Source organism: Pan paniscus, chromosome 5 (genome assembly GCF_029289425.2).
Source record: "Pan paniscus chromosome 5, NHGRI_mPanPan1-v2.0_pri, whole genome shotgun sequence".
In the NCBI taxonomy this organism is placed as follows: domain Eukaryota; kingdom Metazoa; phylum Chordata; class Mammalia; order Primates; family Hominidae; genus Pan; species Pan paniscus.
In genome coordinates this window covers 151648611-151670204 of record NC_073254.2, presented here as the reverse complement: position 1 = coordinate 151670204, position 21594 = coordinate 151648611, and the positions used below count along the sequence as shown (strand labels likewise).

Genomic DNA, 21594 nt, shown 5'->3' with positions numbered 1-21594 from the left:
CTGTTTTATAGTTAACATTTTTAAATAAGTAGTAGTACACTCTAAAATAATGTACAAAGTATAAGTATAGTATAAGCTTGGCACAGTGGCCAAGCACTTTGGAAGGCCAAGGTGGGAGGATCGCCTGAGCCCAGGAGTTTGAGCCAGCCTGGGCAACATAGCAAGACCCCATCTCTTTTGAAAAGAGTATAGTATAGTAAATACATAAACCAGTAACAGTCATTTATTATCATTATCAAGTAGGATGTAATGTACATAAATATGTGTACTATTTTATGACTGGCAGTGCAGTAGGTTTGTCTTCACCAGCATCACCACAAAAATGTGAATAATGCATTGCACTATGACATTATAATTTCTATGACATCACTAGGTGATAGGATTTTTTTTTTTTCTGAGACAAGAACACGCTCTGTTACCCAGGCTGGAGTGCAGTGGTGTGATCATAGCTTACTGCAACCTTGAACTCCTAGGCTCAAGGGATCCTTCTGCCTCAGTCTCTTGAGTAGCTGGGACTACTGGCACACCCCATTGTGCTTAGCTAATTTTTTTTTTTTTTTTTTTTTTTTTTTTTGGTAGAGACAGGGTTTCACTTTGTTGCTAAGGCTGATCTTGAATTCCTTGGCTCAAGCAATCCTCCTTCCTTGGCCTTCTGAAGTGCTAGGATTGCAGATATAAGCAACCATGCCCAGCTGGTGATGGGAATTTCTCAACTCCATTATAATATATGGGACTGCCATTATATATGCAGTCTGTTGTTGATTGAAATGTTGTTATGTGGCACATGGCTACAGAAAAAAAATACTTCAACATAATAAAGATTATATGAAAAGTCTACAGCTAACATCCTATTCAATGGTGAAAATTTTTCCACCTAAGATCAGTAACAAAGCAAGACTGTCCACTCTTCTAGCCTGAGCAATTAGGCAAGAAAAAAAAAAAGGCAACCACATAGGAAAGAAAGAAGTAAACCTGTCCCTATTTTCAGAAGACATGATACTATCTACTGAAGCTCTAAATATACTGAAAGCTCTAAATAAATTTATTTAGAACTAATAAATGCAGTAAAATTGCAGGATACAAAATCAACATACAAAAATCAGTTGCATTTCTATGTACTAATAATTAACTAATCAATCTCATTTCTAAACATTGAAAATAATGAAATTCTTAGAAATAAATTTAACTAAGAAAGTGAAAGACTTGTATATGAAAACTATAAAATATTGGGAAAAGAAGTTAAGGAAGACGTATAAACAAATGGAAAGACACCTCATGTTCATGGACTGGAAGACTTAATATTGTTAAAATGTTCCTATTACCCAAAACAATCTACAGATTCAATGTAATCTTTATCAAAACCCCAATGACATTTATTACAGAAATAGAAAAAAAATTAAATTCATAACACCCCAGATAACCACGACAATCTTGAAAAAGAACAAAGCTGAAGACATCAAAGCTCCTGATTTCAAAATATATTAAAAATCTTCAGTAATTAAAACAGCATGTTACTGGCATAAAAACAGATGTATAGACCAATGAAAAAGAATAGGGAGCCCAGGCTGGGCACAGTGGCTCACACCTGTAATCCCAGCATTTTGAGAGGCCAAGGCAAGCTTGAGCTCAGTAGTTCAAGACCAGCCTGGACAACATGGCAAAATGCCATCTGTACAAAAATACAAAAATTAGCCAGTCATGGTGGCATGCAGTGCCTGTAGTCTCAACTACTTAGGAGGCTGAGGGGATTGCTTAAGCCTGGGAGGCAGAGGTGGCAGTGAGCTGAGATCACACCATCACACTCTAGCCTGGGTGACAGAGTGAGACCCTATCTCAGAAAAAAAAAAAAAAAAAAGAATAGAGATCTCAGAAATAAATCAGTAAATCCAAGTCTATATGGTCAACCGATCTTCAAAAAGGGTGCCAAGAAGAATACACAATGGGGAAATAATAGTTGCTCCAACAAATGATGTCAGAAAGTGGATATCCATATGCAGAAAAATGAACTTGAACTCTGATCTTATACCATACACAAAAATCAACTCAAAGTATATTAAAGATTTCAAAGTAAGACCTGAAACTATAAATCTTCTAGAAGGAAACATACGGGAAAATCTGCATGACATTGGTCTTGGCAATGATTTCATGAACATGATGCCAAAAGCCCAGGCAATAAAAGCAAAAATGGACATGTAGGACTATATCAAACCAAAAAGTTTCTGCACAGAAAAGGAAACAATCAATAAAATGAAAAGGCAACATATGAAATGGGGGAAAACACTTTCAAACCATGTATCTGATAGGAAGTTAATTTTGAAAATATATAAGGAACTTCTACAACTTGATAGCAAAAAATACAATAGTCTCATTAAAAAATGGGCTAATTACCTAAATAGATATTTCTTCAAAGAAGAAAGATATTGTGCATCTCTAAAGACATACAAATATCCAATAGGTGTATGAAAGATGCTCAATGTCACTAATCATCAGAAAAATGCATATCAAACCAAAATGAGGCTGGGCACAGTGGCTCACACCTGTAATCAGCACTTTGGGAGGCTGAGATGGGAGGATCACTTGAGCCCAGGAGTTTGAGGCCAGCCTGGGCAACATAGCAAGACCTCATCTCTAACATAATAACAAGAATTAAAAATAAAAATTTAAAAATGAAATAGCACGTCACATCTGTTAGGATATCTAGTATCAAAAAAAACCCAAAAACAGGTGTTGATGAAGATATGCAGAAATTGGAACTCTTGTACACTGTTGGTAGAAAGGCAAAACGGCATAGCTGCTATGGGAAATGGCATGGAGGTTTCTCAAAAACGTAAAAATAAAATTATATGATCCAGCAATTCCACTTTTGAGTATCCAAAAGGGTTGAAATCAGGATCTCAAAGAGATATTAGCACTCCCATGTTCACTGCAGCACTACTCATAAGAGCCAAGATGTGGTAACAATCTATTTCTCTTTAAAAGATAAATAGATTTTTAAGGTGGCATATACATACAATGGAATATTATTTGGCCTTAATAAAAGAGGAAAATCTTGCAACATGTGATAACATGGATGAAACTTGAAGATATACTAAGTGAAATAAGCTAGTCACAGACACGCTAATACTGTATGATTCCACTTATATGAGGTTATCTAAAATAGTTAAAATCATAGAAGCAAAGAATAGGATGGTGGATTCCAGGGGCTGGGTAAGGGGGAAATGTGGAATCGTTAATCAATGGATACGAAGTTTCAGTTTTATAAAATAAGTAAATTCTAGGGATCTGCTGTACAACATTATGCCTATAGATAATAATACTGCATTGTACACTGAAAAATCTGTTAAGAGGATAGATCTCATGTTATGCATTCTTAACAAAATTTAAAAAGCAGACAGCAAATGACATCTGCTATGGCCAGTATAAGAGCTCTGCTGTTCATGAATGCCAACCTTGCAAACTCTAATCTCTAAAACTCTGCATATGTCCCCTGCTGGATCTCTGCTGTCTACCTGCTACTTCTAGTCTTATTTGATCCACAGATTCCCATCTAACTTTTCAGGAAGGCTGTCTTCTAAATAGGCCAAATCACCTCTATCCCACTTGACAGTTTCCTGATTTTGGCCCTGGCCCTTCTTTGTCTGCTGCCACCTGCACTAAGACAAGACAATGTTCTTGCCTCATTAGAGTGTGATTCAGAGAGCTACTTCCTCGTCCACTTAACAGTCACTAACATGACTCACTGCTCTGTGATATTGTTTAGGCTCAGTTTACACGACCATGGTGGCCCGACTCAGGCAGTTTGATGAAACCCTAGAGATGGGGCCCTGGACTCCCTTAACAGCAAGGCTTGCTGTCACATACCTCACCTCAAGACTAACATAATCCTAATCCTATTTAACCACATCTCTCCTTTTTCAATTTTCCCTCAAAACAGCCTCAGGTGGTCCTGAGAATATGTACCCCTACCTACCACATCTATTCTTAATCGGGCCTCTGAGAAACTAACAGCCCTATTTTGCCTAGGTAGGCCTAGCTGATCATAGCTTCACACATTTGGGGATTGAGATGTTGTCTATATGACTAAAAAATATTTTAAATGTTTTAAAATATTTTAAACATCAAAAGCAGAAAGCTCTTAGTGGCTGAATATTTCATTGATGTCATTTCTAATTCTCAATGGAATGAGCAAATCAAGGAATTTCACTTTAGAAAAGGTTCAGTTCACCCTGGCTAGTCAAATTCCCTTTTGACACCAGATTTGATATCCAGTTTATCAAGACAAATTTAGATAAGAAGATAGAAACTGAGAAGTGTTAGTTAACTTTCTAGGACAAAATAACTCAGCAGAAAAATGACAGGTCCTGGATTTGGAAAACAGTCTCTTTGCTAAAGATCTGCCTCAGGGAATGAGGGAGAAGCTGAAGAAACAATGCACCTTGAGTTGCAGGAAGTAGTGATCTATCTTCCTACAACCATGGAATTTGGGGCTGGAATTAACAGTAGAAATCATCAGGTCTAGTCATTTCATTTTACAAATGAGGAAACTGAGGCCCAGAAAAGTCAGTCAACTTACCCAGAGTCAAATAGCTATTTTTAATAACTTGAAGAAAAAGAAAAACAATAAACCAGTAAAAATGACATAAAATTTGAGAACTTTAGGGATATAAAACAGCCTTGGAGGAGGGAGAAGAAAGAGAGCAATTGCAGGGCAGTGAAGAGTGTGCGCCTTGGAGTTAGCTCTCTGATTCTTACTAACTATGCCACTTCTTAGCATTGTATCCTTGGGTACTCAACTTCTTTTAAAAAAAAAAAATATTATTAAATAGAGATGAGGTCTCACTATGTTGCCCAGGCTGGTCTCAAACTCCTGAGCTCAAGGGATGCTCTAGCCTCCGCCTCCCAAAGTGCTAGGATTACAGGCATAAGCTACCACATCCAGCCTCAACTTCTCTTTATTACTACCTTTATTAAATTGTGTGAAGGCCAAGTGTCCTAACACAGAAGTACAACATTATAATAAAGTTGATAATAAAAGAATTATAACAATAACTTAAAACCACCCATTGTATGCCACATATCAAACAGCTATTTTTTGAATGCTACCTGTACATTCTCACAGTAATCCTATCAGGTGGGAAGTCACCATTTCACAGATGAAGAGACTGGGGCACTAAAAGGTGAAGGAAAGTTGTCTGAGACCTCACAGCTAGCAAGTAGTAGAGTCAGGTTGTAGGCAGTTTGATTCCAGAACTGGAAATAGATCCTGGACTTGATATCGGCTGAAGTGGTGGGAGGTGCTGGATCTGTCTAAGCCCACCAGGCTCCTTCAGGATCCGGTTCTTGCTATATTCTCCTTGCTAAGGCCCAAAACCTAGGTCTGACAAACATCACTTTCAAGGCAGTACACACGAATAGATTTCCGTAGGACAGAAGTTACATTCAAATATAAAGCAAATCAAAATAAACAAACAAAAGGCTGAACATCCCACCAAAATAAAGGTAGGAGAAGCCAGCAAGTGTGAAAATATACTTCCGACTGAAAGTAGAAACCATGTGGTAAAGTCAGAGAGGATCTAGGCTAAGACAAACCACTAACGTTAAAAGTCAGAAAGAAAGTTGCATCCTCTAGAGATTGACTAACTAGGTGTCTTTATCATTTGCATGCCACTAGTTACAGAAGACTTACTCAGTTTATTGATATTTGGCATTAAAGTATCCCATGTGTATAAATATTCAGCTCTAAATCCATCCATAGAAAACAAGATAACTGGTGGCAGGTCAAACCTGAAAATGGAAAACAAAATTTGTCCATTGTTTTGGATAGCTACATTTACCTCAAAAGCATTGCAATACTTTTTTAGACCTGTGTTTAAGGTAAAATAATTGGGTAACTTTTGGGCCATAGCCAGACACTGTCATTTTTTATTTTTTTAATTTCTTTTTTTTTTTTTTTTGAGACACAGTTTTACTCTGTCACCCAAGCTGGACTGCAGTGGAGCAATCTCAGCTCACTGCCACCTCCACCTCCTGGGTTCAAGTGATTCTCATGCCTCAGCCTCAGAGTAGCCGGGATTACAGTCGTACACCACCACAACCGGATAAATTTTAGTAGAGACAGGGTTTTACCACATTGGCCAGGCTGGTCTCCCGCTCCTGACCTCAAGTGATCCGCCCGCCTTGGCCTCCAAAGAGCTGGGATTACAGGTGTGAGTCACCACGCCTGGCCTAAAATTTTACTTCTGTTATACACACACACATTTCACAGAAGCATAGTTTGATAAATTTTCACTAACTGAACTCCCTGTGTAGTCATCACCCAGATGAAGAAACAGAATATTATCAGGATGCTTGTGCTTCCTGTGGTCACCAAACTCTCCAAACCACACCCCACCAAGGATGATCAGTATCTTGATTTCCAACAGCATAGATTAGCTTTGTCTATTTTTGTACTTACATTTATATGCAAATAAAATCATACAGTGTGCATTTTGTTAAGTCTCAATTCTTTTACTCGACATTATGTTTGAGATTCCTCCATATTGTTGAAAGTAATTATGGATCATTCATTCCCATAGCTATCTAATATTCCAGTGAATGAATAAACCAGAACTTATTCTACTGTCCATAGGCACTTGAGTACTTTCCAATTTGGAAAGTTATTAGGTTTCCGACCTAAGACAGCCTGTGGTTTAACTCCATTTACATAAAATTCTAAAACAGGAATGTATGATGATAGAAATCAGAACAGTGATTGTCTTTGGGAAGTAAGCAATGGGAAAGGACATGAGCTATCTTTCTGGGATGGTGGAAATATTCTATATTGGTAAGTTACATAGCTTAGTGAATTTCCAAATTGCATCATACTATACACTTAAGATAGGACCATTTCATACCATAGTTCATCCTATAGTATGAACTATAGGATACCTCAATTTAAAAATAAAAGTGGAAAACTGGGACCGTTTGAACTGCAGTGTACAGAAAATTCATGAAGAAATTAAAGTGGCCTACTACAATTCGCATGAGAAAATACTTCTTTTTTTCATAAAGTCATTAACATAACTGATTAAAAACTTTATATTCATAAATATGCCACTAAAATAACTTGGAAGAGATTAAAGACAGGGTCACCTGTCTCTGGGGTCAAGAGTGGAATCCAAAGATCCAATGCACCCCTTTTTTAATGGCCAGCTTGCCTGTCCAAGCTAACTAGAGAGTACATTTTACATTCTGCTGACATGAACATTCTTGTAGCTAAAACACCCTTAATTATTTCCTAAAGATAAATTCATAAAGATCACATTTCCTGGTCTTACAACAAACTTTTTTTTTTTTTTTTTTTGAGATGGAGTCTTGCTTTGTTGCCCACGCTGGAGTGCAGTGGCCTGATCTCTGCTCACTGTAAGCTCCGCCTCCCAGGTTCACGCCATTCTCCTGCGTCAACCTCCCGAGTAGCTGGGACTACAGGCACCCGCCACCACACCCGGCTAATTTTTTGTATTTTTAGTAGAGACGGGGTTTCACTGTGTTAGCCAGGATGGTCTCAATCTCCTGACTTCGTGATCTGCCTGCCTCAGCCTCCCAAAGTGCTGGGATTACAGGCGTGAGCCACCACGCCCGGCCTACGACAAACTTTCAAAGGAGACCAAAATATTGCCACAATTCATTCCCAACAGTAGATATTAACTTATACAGTACTTTCATAAACAAGACAGGTAGCTAGGACTTTATATACACAAATCATGATGTATTGACTGTTTCATGGAGTAAAAGTTGTATCTTTTTTCATTTTTATTTCTCCGATTGCTAAAAAACTTTAACATTGCATCCATATTATTTTTACTGCCTGTGATGAAGCTTGAGTAAGAGCTCACTACATGCCAAGAACTGTCATCTCAGATCTATTATTTCACCAGGATCAGGTAGTTTACCCAAGGTGTCCCCCGCCAGTAGGGGCAGAGCTAGGCTATTGGCTCACATCTGTCTGGTTTAAGAGTCTAAGCTCCTTACTATACTATGATCACTAGCAAAATAGTAAGGCAAACAAGCAAAGAGAACACTAGCATAAATGTCTGGCAAGAGGATTTTATGTAACGTCTTCAGCCACTAAAATTTTTAGCAGCACTTATTATTCATAGTGAGCAGAATCATCATTGTCCATTTTCCATGCAGGGATGGAAGGTATAGGCAGGAATGACTTCAATGGAATAAAGAGAATGAGGGGATTGTAAGAAATGGTCAGTGTCCTACTGACCACCACCACCACCCCTTTCCTCACCAGGTTCCTTTCTAGTCTTGCCTTGCATCAAGATTGACAAATCAGTCCTGTAATTTCTCTGGGATGCTGCTCCAGCTCTCAAATCCTCAGGTGGACAGTGATTTACCAGTTTGGAGAAGGCCATTCTAACTAATCATTTGGACTTAGTCGTCTAGGTTTGTTGAGACTCTTTACAAAGACTTTACTGGAAACCTTCCTTCTCACCTAATGTCTCTCTCCTCCTGGTTATCAACAGGTGAGGGAGTCTTGGTGCCTCAAACAATTCTTCCCCTTATTCAGCCCCTTACCCGTTCTTCTGATGAATTGCACAGCATCACGGGCTCAGCCTATGACTTGAGGGAGTGTTATGCCACAGAGACTCTGGGTCCTTACTGCCTGGGTTTGCTTCCTGCTTCCAGCAACCACTAGGAATGCAGCACTGGGCAAGTGATTTCACAGCTTTTGCCTCCATTTCATTCTTTGTAAAATGAGGATGGAGATAATAGAGCCAAAGGGTTTTTATAAGGACTAACATGTAAGATGACTATTGTGTAAAGTACAAATTGGTAAATAATAATAACTATATGAATGTTAGCTGGTATTAGTATGCTTTTCAGAGATGAATTGACAGTGTAATTTGAACCATGAGAAGAGGCCATGGGCACACCTTAATAGATTCAAGTACCAGGTTCATCTAATAAAGCAAGTGACTATAGAAAAATTTCACTAGAAAAATATTAACAATTTCTTGAGTACCTACTATGTACCATACACTAGAACTAAAATTAACCTACTGTTTGATAGCTCACCAAGCATATTCCCTTGCTTTAGGTCATTTAATTCTCACATGAAATCATCTGACCCTGGCATTGTTATTATTTCAGTTTCATAGAGGAAGCTCAGAGAAGTGACTAGCGCAAAAGACCTACAGGCAAAATCAGGACTCAAACTCCTCTCATTTTATTCTAATCCTTTACTCTTCCACCCACAAGGTGCAAAGAGAGCAGCTGAATCTGAGCTACAAACCAAAGCAGCATGGGAAAAAAACAGGCACATTATCTATACTCATTTTTAAAATGAAATAACACTATTTAAAAATGCCTCCACTGGGCCAGACACAGCAGCTCTTGCCTGTAATCCCAGCACTTTGGGAGGCCAAGATGGCAGGATCACTTGAGCCCAGGAGTTCGAGACCAGCCTGGGCAACATGGAAAAACACTGTCTCTACAAAAAATAAATGAATTAGCTGAGAATGGTGGCACATGCTTGTAGTCCCACCTACTTGAGAGGCTGAGGTGAGGGAATTGTTTGAGGCTAGGAGGTAGCAGCTGCTATGAGTCATGATCACGCCACTGCACTCCAACCTGGGCAACAGAATGAGACCTTGTCTTGAAACAAAAAATGCCTCCACTGGCCAGCACAGTAGTTCATGCCTGTTATCCCAGCATTTTGGGAAGCCAAGGCAGGAGGATCAGTTGAGTTCAGGAGTTCGAGTCCAGTCTGGGCAACATAGTGAGCCCCTGTCTGTACAAAAAAATACAAAAAAATGTTTAGCTGCATGTGGTGGCCCATGCCTGTAGTCTCAAATACTTACAAGGCTGAGATGGGAGGATAGCTTGAGCCCAGGAATTTGAGGCTGCAGTGAGCTATGATCGTGCCACTGCTGCACTCCAGCCTGGTGACAGAGTGAGACCCTATCTCATTAATAATAATAATAATAATAATAATAATAATAATAAAACTTAAATTTAAAAAACTGCCTCTACCAATTCCTCCTAAAGCCAGGTATTCCTTTCTTTTTCATCCACCCTTCCACCATTCTCCCATTACTTGGCCCAGAAAAGTGTGAAGGGCAGAGGGGTGGATGGAGAAATGGGGAATCCATGCTGGCTTGAAGTGATGCACATTTCCAGGCCCTGGCAGTCAGCGGAGCAGCCCTGATAAACATGTGGAAAAGATGCATGGGAGGGGTGGGGTAGGAGTGTCACCTCACGTGTTCATCACCTATGCCCCCTGACAAAGCTCTCCTCATTCACCCTTCAAGGACCTCCTTTCATTTCAAGGCCTGCACAAACCTCTTTCCCTGCTCTCAACAAGAAGAAATTTGAGGTGCCAAGATGTTAATAGAAAAGAGTTCTGGCCAGACATGGTGGCTCACGGCTGTAATCCCAACACTTTGGGAGGCCCAGGAGGGAGGATTGCTTGAGGCCAGGAGATCAAGATCAACCTAGTCAATATTGCGAGACCCTATCTTTATTTAAAAAAAGAAGACAGGAATTAAGTTATTTAAAAAAGGAAAAGGAGTTCTGGCAGAAGTAATTTCAAGCTAAGTTTCAATCCTGACCATAAGAACTTTGGAGTATTACCTATTTAATATTCCAACCAATTTGTTAAAGTCATTACTGTGGCTGGGTAGAGTGGCTCATGCCTGGAATCCCAGCATTTTGGGAGGCCAAGGCGAGTAGATAACTTGAACTCAAGAGTTTGAGAGCAGCCTGGGCAACCTAGTGAAACCTCATCTGTACAAAAAAAAAAAAAAAGAGAGAGAAAAATTAAAAATTAGCCAAGCATGGTGGCGTGCGTATAGTCCCAGCTACTCAGGAGGCTGAGATGGGGAGGATCACCTGTGTCTGGGAGGTCAAGGCTGCAGTGAGCTGTGATTGCACCACCGCACTCCAGCTTGGACAACAGAGCAAGACCTTGTCTCAAAGACAAAAACAAAATAAAGTCGTCGTTGTAAGACATGAGTATAATAAATTAATATAAAAGGGCTTTGTAAAAAAATAAAGCAAACAAAAGTCCATTAGAACTTGGAAGCCACAAGAAATCTAATCCTTTGTGAACTATTCTGTTTTGAAATGTACATGAATTGGGGGAAATTCCTCTCTGCGTCTCAACTAACTACATTCTTATGTGCACCTTTGTTAAAGGAGGATAAAAATCCCTGTATCAGTCATGCTCACCCTTCTGGGCACTGAGACTGCTGGGCTGTGTCACAGTTTTCTTCCAGCCATGAGGTTTCTCCTGAAAAGCATAAGATCGAAATCTTGATACTTGCTGCACCACAGACAGAGTAACTAAAGATTCTCCGATGTGTTTTGATTTTTGCAGCCTAGCATGGCTCTAGGAAACTCATGGAGTTCCTCTAAACTTGCAGGGGCAAATGAGTCAACATCCTCCTGCTCACCTTGGCAAACACTCTTATAGTCAGCACAGCAATCTTTCCTCTGCAAACAGTCATCTGAACAAGAGCAAAGGCTGGCCTCTAATCTGGTCTCTCCACAACGAAATTTATTGCACATCCATATTCGAGCTGTAAAACGGTACAATTCAGTTCTGAGCATTTAAGCCTGCAGTATAAAATATACAAATTTCATTTATTTATTCCTATATTATAATAATACAATCAAATTCTTGGTTTATCTGTATTAATAAATGAAAATACATAATACCAAATGAGGGGCAAACCACCACTTTTCTTCATTAGCCAGGTGGCAGAGAGAAATGCAACTTTATAAATCGCAACCCAGGTTTACTTAGCAGGTACACTGTGAGCTTGGAGAAGATCTGAACATGGCTCCTATTCCTACCCAAGAGCAGGAGCTCCCCAAGGTGAAGAATCACTAGCCCTGACTGATTATTGCCACCCAAAAGCAGCTTTGCCCAGCCTTGTCTAAGGACAAGCAGCAAGGAAGAAAAGGTGACAACAGAAGTAACAGGAGCAACAGTCATGTCTTTGAGAATGTAGGCAGATCAAGGTACTTCTCAGTGGAAAGTGACAGCAGTGACAGAGCAGCTCCCACTCATGCCTCAGGGGTTCTCCCAGGCTATGGACTTAGGATGAGAACAGTTTCAATAAATCCCATTGCTAAAAGCAGCAAGAAGCTGGAGGAAGGTGGCTTGGCACTGCCACCTGCTAGGAAACGGTGACTAAAATCAATGTTAGCCTTGTGCTTAGACAAACATTCTCAATAGGTAACTTTTGTCCACTTCAGTTACATATAGATTTCTTCCTTCCCCAGCATTTCTCATTTACATAGAAAGAAAAGATTTTTGGAGATTAAGTAAAGGGAACACAGATCTCTATCTATACTGGGTTATCCTCTCCCTCTTGCCCTTTTCAGGGAACATAATGGAAGGAACTCTACTATTCTAATCTTCACTCTCCTCCAACCACTGGACACCCCCCCACCACCACCTTCCCAGATTATTTAGGGAATTAAACATTGTAAGCTGTCTTTTCCACCTAGAGAACAGCATTTCTCAAGTTGTGCCCTGTGGAATACTGGCATCAGAATGATCAAGAATCACCAGCTTTCCAAGAGAGTTTTATTGCACCTCGAAGTTTGAGAACCACTGCAAATGAAACAAACAAGATGTTGAACTTAAGCCATAGTAAAACTCCATTGAAACGTATGTAATGATACAGCATTTCATTTACCATAGCCTGTTATTCCTCAACCTCGGTTAAATAAAGTGTGAATTCTGTATTTAGCATTGTTAAGGAGGAAATGATAATAAGACTGTGTATAGGTCTTATAGGTTGAATTGTGTCCTCTAAAAATATGTTGAAGTCCCAACCCCCATTACTTGTGAATGTGACCTTATTTAGAAATGGTTCCAAATTACTTGCCGAGGCTGGGTGGAGTGGCCCACACCTGTAATCCCAGCACTTTGGGATGCCGAGGTAGTGGGATCACTTGAGGCCAGAAGTTCAACACCAGCCTGGCCAACATGGTGAAACCCCGTCTCTACCAAAAATACAAAAATTAGCCAGGCTTGGTAGTGCACTCCTGTAGTCCCAGCTACTTGGGAGGCTGAGGCAGGAGAATCGCTTGAACCCAGGAGGTGGAGGTTGCAGTGAGCCAAGATTGTGCCACTGCAATCCGGCCTGGGCAACAAAGTGAGACTTTGTTTCAAAAAAAAAAAAATTACTTGTAAATAATCAAGTAAAATGAGGTCATTAGGGTAGACCTTAATCCTGTATGACTGGTGTTCTTATTAAAAGGGAAAATTTAAACATAGACCCAGACAGAGGAAAGACTATGTGAAGAGACACAGATTATGTGAAGATGAAGGCAGAGCCTGGAGCTGTGCTGCCACAGGCCAAAGATTGCCAGCAGCCACCAGAAGCTAGGAGAGAGGCATGGAGCGGATTCTCTTTTGGAGTCTTCAGGAGGACCCAACCCTGTCAACACCTAGAAGTTGGACTTCCAGTCTCCAAAACTGTAAGAAAACGGACTTCTGTTGGCTAAGCCACCCAGTCTGTGGTACTTTGTCATGGCAGCCTTAGGAAACTAATACACAAGGTATGTAGGTGAAAATTTGGACACAGCCCTGGCATAGTGGTTCATGCCTATAATCCCAGCACTTTGGGAGGCCAAGGTGGGACAACTGCTTGAGCCCAGGAGTTCAAGACCAGCCTAGGCAACATGGTGAGACTCTGTCTCTACAAAAAAATTAAAAACAATTAGCCAGGTGTGGTGGTGCATGCCTGTGGTCCTAGCTACTCAGGAGGCTGAGGTGGAAAGATCAATTGGACCCAGGAGATCAAGTCTGGAGTTGGCCATGATCATGCCACTGCACTCCAGCCTAGGCAACAGAGTGACACTCTGTCTCAAAAAAAAGGAAAGAAAAGAAAAAAATTTGACATGTATTAATAGTGACACAAGCAACATGCTAATAAACTTATTCTCAGAACTCATACTTGATTCCACACAGGTGTCTTCAAAATCCCAGCAGCAATCACCTCGGTCTTTACATGCCACATCACACCGGCAGTTCTCCAGTCCTCTAAATGATGCATCAAAGCACTTCTTCCTGCAGCTGCCTACAAAGTAAAGGAAATAGGGCCTGAACATTTAGGAGCTATTCGATATCTCATACCTAAGCAGTGGAAGCACACAGGAAGTACACAGCACAGACTATGACAGACAACTAGATGATTTTTATGGTGCTGCAGGATCTGCCAATACAATGTAATAAATAATGACACTGATATGGCCAGGTGCCATGGCTTATGCCTGTAATAACAACACTTTGTGAGGCCAAGGCAGAAGAATCACTTGAGGTCAGGAGTTTGAGACCAGTCTGGCTAACATGGCAAAACCCCATCTCTACTAAAAATACAAAACTTAACCAGGTGTGGTGGTGCACGCCTATGGTCCTAGCTACTTGGGAGACTGAGGCAGGAGAATTGCTTGAACCCAGGAGGCAGAGGTTGCAGTGAGCTGAGATTGTGCCACTGAACTCTAGCCTGGGCGACAAAGCAAGACTCTGTCTCAATAATAATAATAATAGTAATGACATGTACAAGGAGTACATGGGAGCACACAGGGGTGGGACAAAAACTAGCAAGGGGATTTAAGGACACCATTGAGTCTTGGGAAAGGATCAAGATTTTAAAAATCAGTGAAGCTAAGGAAGGCATGTTTGGAGAACAGCAGATGGGTTATGATGGCTAAGGGGTAGAGTTCAAAGGTAGAGATGGACTAGAGCGAGGAAAGTTGCATATGCCATACTAAGAAGCTTGAAGCCCAACCTTTGGTAACAGGAAGCCATTAAAGAGTAAGCAGAGAGTAATGAACTAGATCTGTGTTTTAGAAAGTCACTCTGGAAAATAGGTGAGTAGGGTAGGGATGGAAACTCTTGAACTAAGCAAGAAATTTTTACCCGCTCCAAAAAAATGTTAAGGGTTTGAAGGAAGATAGTAGCAGTAGACATAAGGAAGATGTAAATAGAGCTAAGAGAAATTAAAGTGCAATTAGTTTCAGTTCAGCTTTATATAAAGAGTGAAGAAAAGGCATGAGCCAAGGATGACTTCCAAAATGTAAGGCAAAGGCACTGAAAAAAGGGAAGTTCAGTTTTCCAGATATCTAAGCAAATACATATTTAGGAGGGGGTCTGAATATTTGAGTCTGAAGCTCAGGAAAGAGAGACATAAACTAAAGATACTGACTTGGAGTCATCAGCATATTAGGAATAAGAAGCAATGGGAATTCTGTAGTTCTTATTGTGCGAGGAGTGTGTGCCCAGCTAAATATCATTTCTCCTTGCTATGCATTCCCATTGAAAATTATCTATAATTCCCTATGATACTTGCTTTCTGCTTTGCATCCTGAAGGAGTCGTTTGAAGGCAAGGAGGTTATAATAGTGTGTCTAGGAAAGTTCAACTATGCACAACTTGTTTCTATCCCTTGAAAACCACTGCATAGTTTTAAATTAATTCATTTACTAATTTATTCTATGAATATTTATTTTAGCATCATTATGTTTCAGGCACTGTGCTGGGAATTGCAGATGAAGTGATAAATAATGCAGATATAATTGTAGAGCCTTTATATAATAAAAATTTTTAAGTGGTATCTGCAAAGTAACAGTGAATAACACATAGTAATGGGACAACTGGCCAGCTATACAGGGTAAGGAATCTCTTGATATTCTTGCCTCACAACATATACAAAAAAAATTTTAGGAGCTTATCAAAACAGAAATGTCTCAGGAGTGAAGTGGTTAAGGACAGTATTTTAGAATACTCATTTTCAAAATATGCAAGAAAGGTTAAGGACAATGAGGACTGACATAACAGGCACTAAAAGTAATAATTCTCAGAGCATTAGATCTCCTGAATTCATCCTACTATAGTTTGACCCCAAAAAACATCAAACAGAAGACTCAGATGATTTTCAAAGTACACTGTAAAAAGTTAGTGAACATAAGAAAAATATGATCATTTTTTACTAACAAATCAATGAGATAAACAGTTGTTCGTAGTATAAATTCACAACTTTCAGGAAGGTTATTTGACAATATGAAGCAAAAGCTGTAAAATGTGAATTTTAAGGAAAGAAAGATAAAGAAAGACAGAAAGGCAAAAGGAGTACATGAAAACACAAATACAAAGTTGCTGTTATAAAATTTCTACAAGAATATACAATAATGTGATGATAATCTTAGCTATTTCTGAGGAGGGAAACATGATAGCTATTATACGGCAGTGGAAGAAACCCTTTTAAATAAATAATGAGATTATATTACCCATGCAAAACTAATAATACTTTGAAAAGTCTATCTACAAAGTGGAGAACATTTTCTTTAAAATATTTATCTCCAATATTATGAAACATTAAAAAAATTTATCTTTTAGAAATACACAATGAAATGTTTATAGAAATGAAATAATGTCAAGTATTTGCTTCAAAATAATATGTAGAGGAGGTTATGGAGAAAGGTATAAATAAAACAGTATTGGTCATGAATTGATAGAGTGAGATGATGAATACATAGACATTTATTAAATTAGTATTCCTACTTTTGTATGTTTAAAATCTTAAATTAATTAAAAAAATCTTTACATCCTTTGATTTCAGCCATTTCACTTCCAGACTTTATACTAAAGAAACATACAAAGATCTATGTTGAGAAATGTTCTCCATAGTGTTATACATAATTACAAAAATATTTTAACAACTGAAACAGTCTTAATGTACATTAAAGGGAGGATTTATTAAATTATTATATCAACATAAAATAACATTATAAGCATTTCTGGATGCCAGTAGAAGTTATTTTAACACATTATTGTTCATGGTTTTAATGATTTTGAGAAATGCTTATGTTATTATTTGAAAACAGCAAACTACAAAATAGAATACAGTTTTCTCTTTAAAAGTAGCTGGTTGAGGCCTGGTGCAGTGGCTCATGCCTATAATCCCAGCACTTTGGGAGGCCGAGGCAGGCAGATCACCTGAGCTCAGGAGTTTGAGACAAGCCTTGGCAACATGGCGAAACCCCGTCTCTACAAAGCATACAAAAATTAGCTGGGTGCAGTGGCACGTGCCTTTAGTTCTAGCTACTCAAGAGGCAAAAAAAAAAAAAAAAAAGTAGCTGGTTGATAAAACTCATTTACCTCTTCCATCTCCTCAAATTCCACAAAATTTCACAAAAAGAAGAGGAAAACAGTTTATAAAAGTATATGAATACTCTAAATCAAATCGAAGATAGAAGCAGAAAAAGAATTTTGAAACACAGAAATAGCAGAATGAAGGAAGCAACAACTAGGTGCCTAAGAGGAAGGAGTCCTGGAAAAGTTAAAAAAAAAAAAAAAAAGCCAAGAGCTTTCCCCTAGGACCCTAGAAGGGAGGTCCCAGGGTGTCGTTAGGTAAGAGAAAAGGTCATTAAGTAAGAGAAACAAGGCGTCATTAGGTAAGAGAAGAGGGGAACAGGCACAAAGCTAAATATAGGAGAATTGGTAAAAGCTTGGATGTGGAGCAGTCACTACTCACCCTGCCTCCCACTCCAGACTAGGAGGCTCATAATCTGGAGGAATAAGGAGTGGCTTTCATCACAGAGACAACAGACATACAGGAGGGTAACTATGATAAGAAAAAACAACTCTTACTCTGAAAATGAACAGATGGTCCCCAGACATTTGAGGATAGCAGGATAGCAACCTACATGAAAGACAAACACTGAACAAACAACATCAAAGAAAAACTTGATTGAAAAGGAAATAATGCAGGGAGTAAAAGAGTTAAAATAACAACACACACACACACACACACACACACACACACACACACACACACAGAGTATTGAGAGCCTCAGAAAAGAGAGAAGATACTGCGTCAGCAAAATAAGAAAGAGAACTATAATTTTTTAAAAAGACCCCACATTCAGGGTGGTCTTGTAAGTAAAAATATGAGGGAAGTAAAGAAAAATTCAGTAGAGATATGGTAAGCAGAATTGTGGTCCACAAGACGATTCCAAGTCTTAATTGCTGAGACTTCAAGTCTGTTGTCTTACATGACCAAGAAACTGTGCAGATGTAACTAAGGCTACTAATTAACTGATCTTAGAACAGGGAGGTAAGGCCTTAAAGTGAAAGAGAAAATGGAGTTGATGTTATGAAAGAAATCATATTATAAAATTTCCCAGAATTGAAGAGCGTAAATTATTAGACCATAGTTGTCCACCAAGTTTCCCAGGGCAAAACTCACACTAAGAGATCAATAGGATTAAGAGATATTGAAAGCCTCCACAGAGAGATCATGAGCAACCTACAAAGGATCACTAATCAGAAATTTATTAAAATACCAAATGTATTAAAAGCAACTCTGGATACTATAAGACAGTAAAGTAATACCTTCAGATTTCTAGAAAAACAAAGTATTTCCATCTTAGAATTCAACACCTAGCCAAACTGTCAAGTGTTAGGTTAGAATGATGCGTCTTTACATAGACAAAGATTCAAGTTATCTCTCTCATGCATCCTGTTTTAGGAAGCTATCAAGTTGTTCTTCAACAAAATGAGAAAATGAAACAAGAAGAAAGAGATTTTAAAATCATGGGATCTAACACAATAGATGGGCTAATGGAAATATCAACCATCCACCAGACCAAGAGAGCAACCAACATGGATTAGAGCAACAGGGCAGAGAAATAGAAACTAAAATGAAAGACTTTATTCTATACCCAACTGCACACTGCCAAAAATTAGAGAGCTGAATAATGGCAATGGCTGGTGGAGAGGTAAGGTGAAGGAAGGTAGGGTAGGCTGAGGCAGCCATTCTAGAAAGCAACCTGGGACTACATACCTGAGTTAAGAAGATGAAAACCCTAACTTCCTGAAACTTCATTCCTTGATCTATGGCAAAGCAGTTATCACACAGGTTTATAAGGGAACCTGCAGTATTTATGTGGTTGTGAGGAACTAAAGCCAATTTGGGTGTTCAGCACCAAGAGAGGGCATAGGTTGGTTGGCAAGTTGGGTACATGCCAAAGAGTAACACACAGTAGAAGCATGAGAACAGATGTATGCATGGCAATTCTGATGGGTCTCAAAAAGTGCTCAATGAAAAACTAGAAAAAAAATATGTAGATTTAGATACATCACAACCATTTACATAAATGGTCTTTACGTTTTTTCATACACTCTCCTCTTATAAAACCTTTCTGCACTTGGTTTCTAGAACACAATAGTCACCTGGCTTTCCTCTCACATTCCTGGCTACTCCTTCCTAGTTTTCTTTGCTTTTCCCCTTCACCTCCCCAATTCTTTAAGGTTGTTCTACCCCAGTCTCATGGTTTAAATCCCACATATGCTGACAAGCACCACAGTACATGCCCAGGCAGGACTTCACCTCTAAAGCTAGCCTCATATGTTCAACTACATTCTTGACTTCTGCGCTTGGACATCCAATAGAACTAGCAAATTTAACAGGTCCAAAACTGAGCTCCTGATTTTTCTCCCCAAACCAGCTCCTTCTACAATCTGCCCCAACTCAGTTATGGAAATTCATGTTTCCAGATGTTCATACAAAAATTCTGGGGTCATTCTTGACTCCTCTTTCTTACTCCAAATCCAGTCTTTCAATAAAATCTATCTACCCCATCAAAATAGATCCAGAATCCAAATACTTCTTACCAGCTACAATGCTACTGCCCTGGTTTAAGACATAAGGCTTACCCAGATTATTGGAATAATCTCCTGATTGGTCTCTCTACTTCTGCTCTCACTCTACCATCTATTCATAACACAGCAGCCCTAGGGATTCTATTAAAAAGCAAACCAGAGCATATCACTCCTCTGCCCAAATCCTGCAATCAGTTCTTGTCACACTCAGAATGAAAGTTGAAGACCAGGCTTTGACATACTAACCTTTACTTGATCGGGCTCCTCTTTATTTAGTAGATCTCATTTTATGACCACCTCCCTCTAGTCCTTTTAGTTCTAGTTCATGGCCTCTTTGTTATTCCTTAAATGGAACGTGCCAGGCAAGGTCCTGCCTTTGGCCTTTGCACTTGACAGTCCTTCTGACCTGGAATGTTCCTCCCCAACCTATCCCTATGTTTCTGTCTCACTTCCTTCAGTCATTACTCAAAAGTTATTTCACACACACACACACACACACAGACACACACACACACACGGACGACCCTGATTCTTTCTTTTGGGCTTTACTTATTTCTTAGCACTTTATCTTATTATATACATATTTTGTTTATTTATATTTTTATTGTCTGTCTTGCATGCTAAAATATAAACTCCTGGAAGGATTTTGTCTCTTGTCTTCACCACTTCATCTCCAGTAATTGTAATAATACCAAGCACATAATGTTCAATCAAAAAATACGTGTAGTCATGACAGTAAATCTGTAAGAACATGCACAAATTTTAAAACTCACATTAGAAAAAATACATATTGCCTATGGAAGGTGAGTTAACTGGAGTGGAAAATGGTGAAAATGACCCAGGGTTGGGGTTTAGGAGAATAGATGCGGTGGAAAAATGAGTAATAAAGAGGATGACTATGTTAAGGATGCTGGCAAAAAGGGGCTGGAGTTAATTACCAATGCCCTGCCAGGGAGACGGAAGAGCATGCTGCCACATAGGGCTGATCAACTCAGATGAAAGGACGAGGACAAGGAAAAATGACTCTGGGAAGCCAGCCAATGGGTGTACTAAAGTGAATGAAAGAGCTGGAACAAAAGGAGGTTTTGTTCAGACATTAGATATGCCTTCTGCAATCAATTTATGTGATTTAGGGGGTAAAATAGCCAAGAAGTGATGCCCATTTGTGTGTACTAACATCAAAACAATACCACTGAAATGGCCTGTCAACATTTCTTTGATCAAGGACTGGCACCATGGCCCAGAAACACAACAGCCAAGTGACAAGAGAAGATAGTAATCTTCCAGCAATTATTCAACTTTTCAGTTCTACTGTGCTCCTAGGTCATACTAGGGAAGCTGAGTGTTTCTCAAGTAGACACACGACTGGAAAATTATCAGTTAACCTTACTGAGGCTTCCTAATGCTGCAGCAATGAGACTTACTCCACTGGAGTCACACTAGAAGGTTTTAGTCAAATTTAAAAATGGGGCCAGAGCTTTGTGCATTGGCAGTATAGTAGCCAATGAGGTTTATTTGAGGTATGATTATTGCTCATAAAAATTTTACAAAGGCAAAAATAGGGTGAGGGTGCTGGGCACAGTGTCTCACACCAGCAATCCCAATGCTTAAAAGAAGCCAAGGCGGGAGTATCACTTGCATCCAGGAGTTCAAGACCAGCCTGGACAACATAGTGAGACCCCATGTCTACACAAAATTAAAAAATTAACCACGTGTGGTAGTGCATGCCTGTATACCAGGTACTTGGGGGGCCGAGGTGGGAGGATCACTTGAGCCCAGGAGATCGAGGCTGCGGTAAGCTGTGATCACACCACTGCACTCAGCCTGAGCAACAAAGTGAGACCTTGTCTCAAAAAACAAACAACAAAAAGCGGGGGGACATGAATGATCTAGCAACTGGCCTCATACTTCACCTTAGTAAAA

The 21594-nt window shown here is 39.4% G+C and overlaps 1 protein-coding gene across 1 annotated transcript in view; it reads right to left on the bottom strand.

Annotated features, from left to right (window-relative positions):
- Positions 1 to 21594, bottom strand: part of ENPP3 (ectonucleotide pyrophosphatase/phosphodiesterase 3) — a 102770-nt gene that overhangs the window by 66612 nt on the left and 14564 nt on the right. Inside the window, exons 4-7 of the mRNA XM_008953010.4 lie at positions 13965 to 14087; positions 11445 to 11570; positions 11221 to 11281; positions 5687 to 5784 (exon numbers count right to left, since the gene is read on the bottom strand). Of these exons, the coding sequence (XP_008951258.4) occupies positions 5687 to 5784; positions 11221 to 11281; positions 11445 to 11570; positions 13965 to 14087 (408 nt within the window). The remainder of the gene's footprint in view (positions 1 to 5686; positions 5785 to 11220; positions 11282 to 11444; positions 11571 to 13964; positions 14088 to 21594) is intronic.